The 3,236-nt window shown below is 44.4% G+C and overlaps 1 protein-coding gene across 1 annotated transcript; it reads left to right on the top strand.

The window, feature by feature from the left end:
* Positions 1-479: 479 nt before the first annotated feature.
* On the top strand, positions 480-3,018 carry FGFBP1 (fibroblast growth factor binding protein 1). Its single transcript, XM_036074804.2, has 2 exons — positions 480-595; positions 1,866-3,018. The coding sequence occupies exon 2, from the start codon at positions 1,886-1,888 to the stop codon at positions 2,651-2,653; it is 768 nt and encodes a 255-aa protein (XP_035930697.1). The 5' UTR covers positions 480-595; positions 1,866-1,885; the 3' UTR covers positions 2,654-3,018.
* Positions 3,019-3,236: the final 218 nt, after the last annotated feature.

Raw genomic sequence — 3,236 nt, 5'->3', positions numbered from 1 at the left:
AGACAGTGCATGTGGGTAGTCCCAGTGTTCAACTCTGGACTCCTCCTCCTCCCAGCTCTGTGACTTTGGACAAGCCCTGAATATAGTAAGCTCCAATTTCCATCTGTAAGATGATAGGAACCCTAGCTACCATGTCGTGGGGTGGGTGTGTTGGGAATTCAGGGAGAGCTTTAGGTAAAATAGGCAGCCATAGGGCTTGGCAGCTATGATAGTTTTGTTATTGTTTTTAACCCCACAGATATTCCTGCTGGGGTCCTCATCCCATCAAGGAGGGTCTTTGCAAGGCTGAGCTGTCCTCTTATCCTGGCCACTGGGGGAAAGAGAAGGGCTTGAAGGAAGCAAGTATAATGCCCTGCCTATACCTCCTCCCACAGGATTACACCAACTACTTTCCATCCAGGAACTGGCTCCCTGCCAAGGGGTATGACTGGGAGGAGTGTGATAAAGATAGACAGGTGTGTGTGTTGTAAAATCCATCTGCCAGGGCTTCAATAAAAAGGGCCTTCCCGGCCTGGCACAGCAGATGAGACAGCTGTAAGCCTGCAAGCTCACTCTCACATCTGGGATTACACTGGATCTGCATACTCAGAACAAGGTAAGAGTCTGGCTCTTCTAAGAGTTCCATTCCCCACCTTTCTTCTCACTCCCCTAAGGACTTCAGGATCCTATCAGGGACACGTGGGGGCTGAGTCTCAGTGCCCTGATGAACAAGTGGGTCTTCACATGGTGTATCTAGGCCCCTGTCCACTCTTCATTGAGGAGCCCACTGTGACTGTCTGTCTCCCTTTCTCAATTCTGAGGAGAGGCCAGAAGCCCAGAGTGGAAATAAGATCTGGACCATTTTCTGGGCCTGCCTCTTATACAAGCAAAATCTATATTTCTTTTAAAATGGAATACTGACAGAATCATCTTATCATGAACTATACCAAATAAAACCCTGAGTAGTTCATAACTTTCTTATTTGTTGTCAGTATTTTCCAAAGGACAGAGCAAAGTTGAAATGCAAGAGGTGAGCACAGTTGGTGGTATAAAAGGCCAAAGAGATAAGTTCTGGCTCCTTTCCCAGCTTTGTTCACTTTGCATAGTCAAATGGTATGACCTCCCCTCCTTCATGCCTTTCCTTAAGCTCTTACTGCACTCCAAATGGCCCCCTCACAAACCCGTCTATCTCAAAGTGTCCAAATCCCACACGTGTTGAACGTTGGGTCAAACATCACCTTTCATGCCATTTGCCATGTCCTTTCTCATTATGTGGTCACCTGAGTCCATGTGGAACTGGATTAGAAATCCAGCACATGGAGCTGGAGGAGACTTTGTCAATTATCACACCTAACATCTCGATATCCAGGGGCACTGAGGGGAGAGTGACTTGGCCAAGATCAAGTTGGGGACAGAATTGGGACAGACTCCTTGTCAATGTTATTTAAATTCCCCCAAAAGTTTTTTCTAATCTTTTTAAGATGTGACCTACTCATTCACATTGATATATCCAACATCTAGTCTAGTGCATGGTATATAGTAGGTGTTCCATAAATGCTTGTTTAATTAGTAAATGAAGGAGTGAGTGAGTGAGCAAATGCAGGAAGGAGTAAAGGAGTAGTGAATGAGGGATGAGAGCTTATTTGGCTCAGAGAGTGGTGAAGGAATGGAGGAAGAGTAGGAGGTTTTTAACATTCAGCACTCAAGTCAAGGAGAAATGTGAATAGATGGGCTGCTGGTCTAGTAATTCCAGGAGCCAGAAGGATTCTTGATCTGATCTCACTTCTAAGCAAGGAGGCATATGTCAGTGTAGAGGGAGGGTCATCCTGCAGCCCTGTATTGCTGAACTATTGCCCAGCACTGACTCACCTGCTCTTGTCAAACAGGTTTCCACCAAGCTGAAGCCATGAGGATCCATAGCCTCACCCTGCTCTCCTTCCTTTTTCTGGCTATTGAGGTGTCATCGGTGAAGGGCAAAAAGGAAGTAAAGAATAGACATGTCAGCAAAGGCACCAGAGATAAATTGCATACTCTGGGAGAGACCCAGATTGAACCACCCAAACACCTGGCCAAAGGCAAGTTTGTCACCCAAGACCATGCCAACTGCAGATGGGTGGTGACTGAGCAAGAAGAGGGCATCACCCTGAAGGTTGAGTGCACCCGACAGGACAACAAGTTTTCCTGTGTCTTTACTGGCAATCCAACTTCCTGCCTAGAGTCAAACAAAAAGAATGTCTATTGGAAACAAATTGGTCGGAACCTGCGCTCTCAGAAGGTCATCTGTGGGGACCCCAAAACTGTCCTGAAAACCAAGGTGTGCAGAAAGAAGTTTCCAGAATCCAATTTCGAGCTGGTGAACTCCACTCTGATTCAGAACAAGAAACCCAGCCAGGAGTTAACAGAGCCCTCTCCCAGGGAGCAGAGCAAAGTCAGTAAGGCCTCCCTCATGGAACTTAAAAAGGTCAAAGAGTTATCCCCTAAGGAGCAGATAAAGGTCAAAGAGAATATCCCTTCTGGCTCAATGGAGACTCAGACCATAGCCACCAAGGATCCCAACTGTGTGGAGGACCCAGACTTAATATATCAGACAAAGATGGCCCTGGACTACTGTGGGGAATCCTGGGGCTCTATCTGCAAATTCTTCATTGCCATGGTCCAGAGTAATTCATGCTAATGAGTCAAAAGAGAACAGAGTCCCTTAGGAGGTGCTATGTCAAAGCCCTTCAGTATGCTGTAAAGCTCTCTAAGTAAAATGAACATTTGTGCTATGAGAGTGCAGTGGAATATTTAAACAGATTTTATAACTTTTGTTTTTGTGTTTTGGAATTTGCTTTATATTCATTTCCTTAAATTTTATTTTCAGAGGTTGTTTACCTCAGTATATGTTTCCATGACCCATGAAGTTATGTGTATATGAGCAGTGAGGACCATTCTTTGAGCTGAATGAGCCAGAGCAATGATTCCAGTGCAATGTACTTTCTGCTGAATTAACAAAGTTAATAAAGCTCTGGGTATTTTTCAGAAATATGTTCAACCATTTTTTGTTTCTTTATGTTTACTTTCATTTAACTCATAAACAGTCCCCAAATATCAGTGTGAAAAATATCTAAGTAATGACCCATCCTAAGTCATCCCCAAATGTAACCCATTCCAGAATCCCTATCTTTATCCTTTCATCCATTGGTCTGTGGTGTTTGATGCTTACTACACTGTAATAATTAGGATCCCTGATTTCAAGTGGGATAAATAAGGCATGG

This window comes from Halichoerus grypus, chromosome 3 (assembly GCF_964656455.1).
Source record: "Halichoerus grypus chromosome 3, mHalGry1.hap1.1, whole genome shotgun sequence".
Taxonomy (NCBI): Eukaryota; Metazoa; Chordata; class Mammalia; order Carnivora; family Phocidae; genus Halichoerus; species Halichoerus grypus.
This window is presented reverse-complemented; position numbering and strand designations above follow the sequence as displayed.

Bases quoted from the DNA above. Each gene is read 5' to 3' on its own strand.
- FGFBP1 (XM_036074804.2), top strand. From the start codon at position 1,886: ATGAGGATCCATAGCCTCACCCTGCTCTCCTTCCTTTTTCTGGCTATT.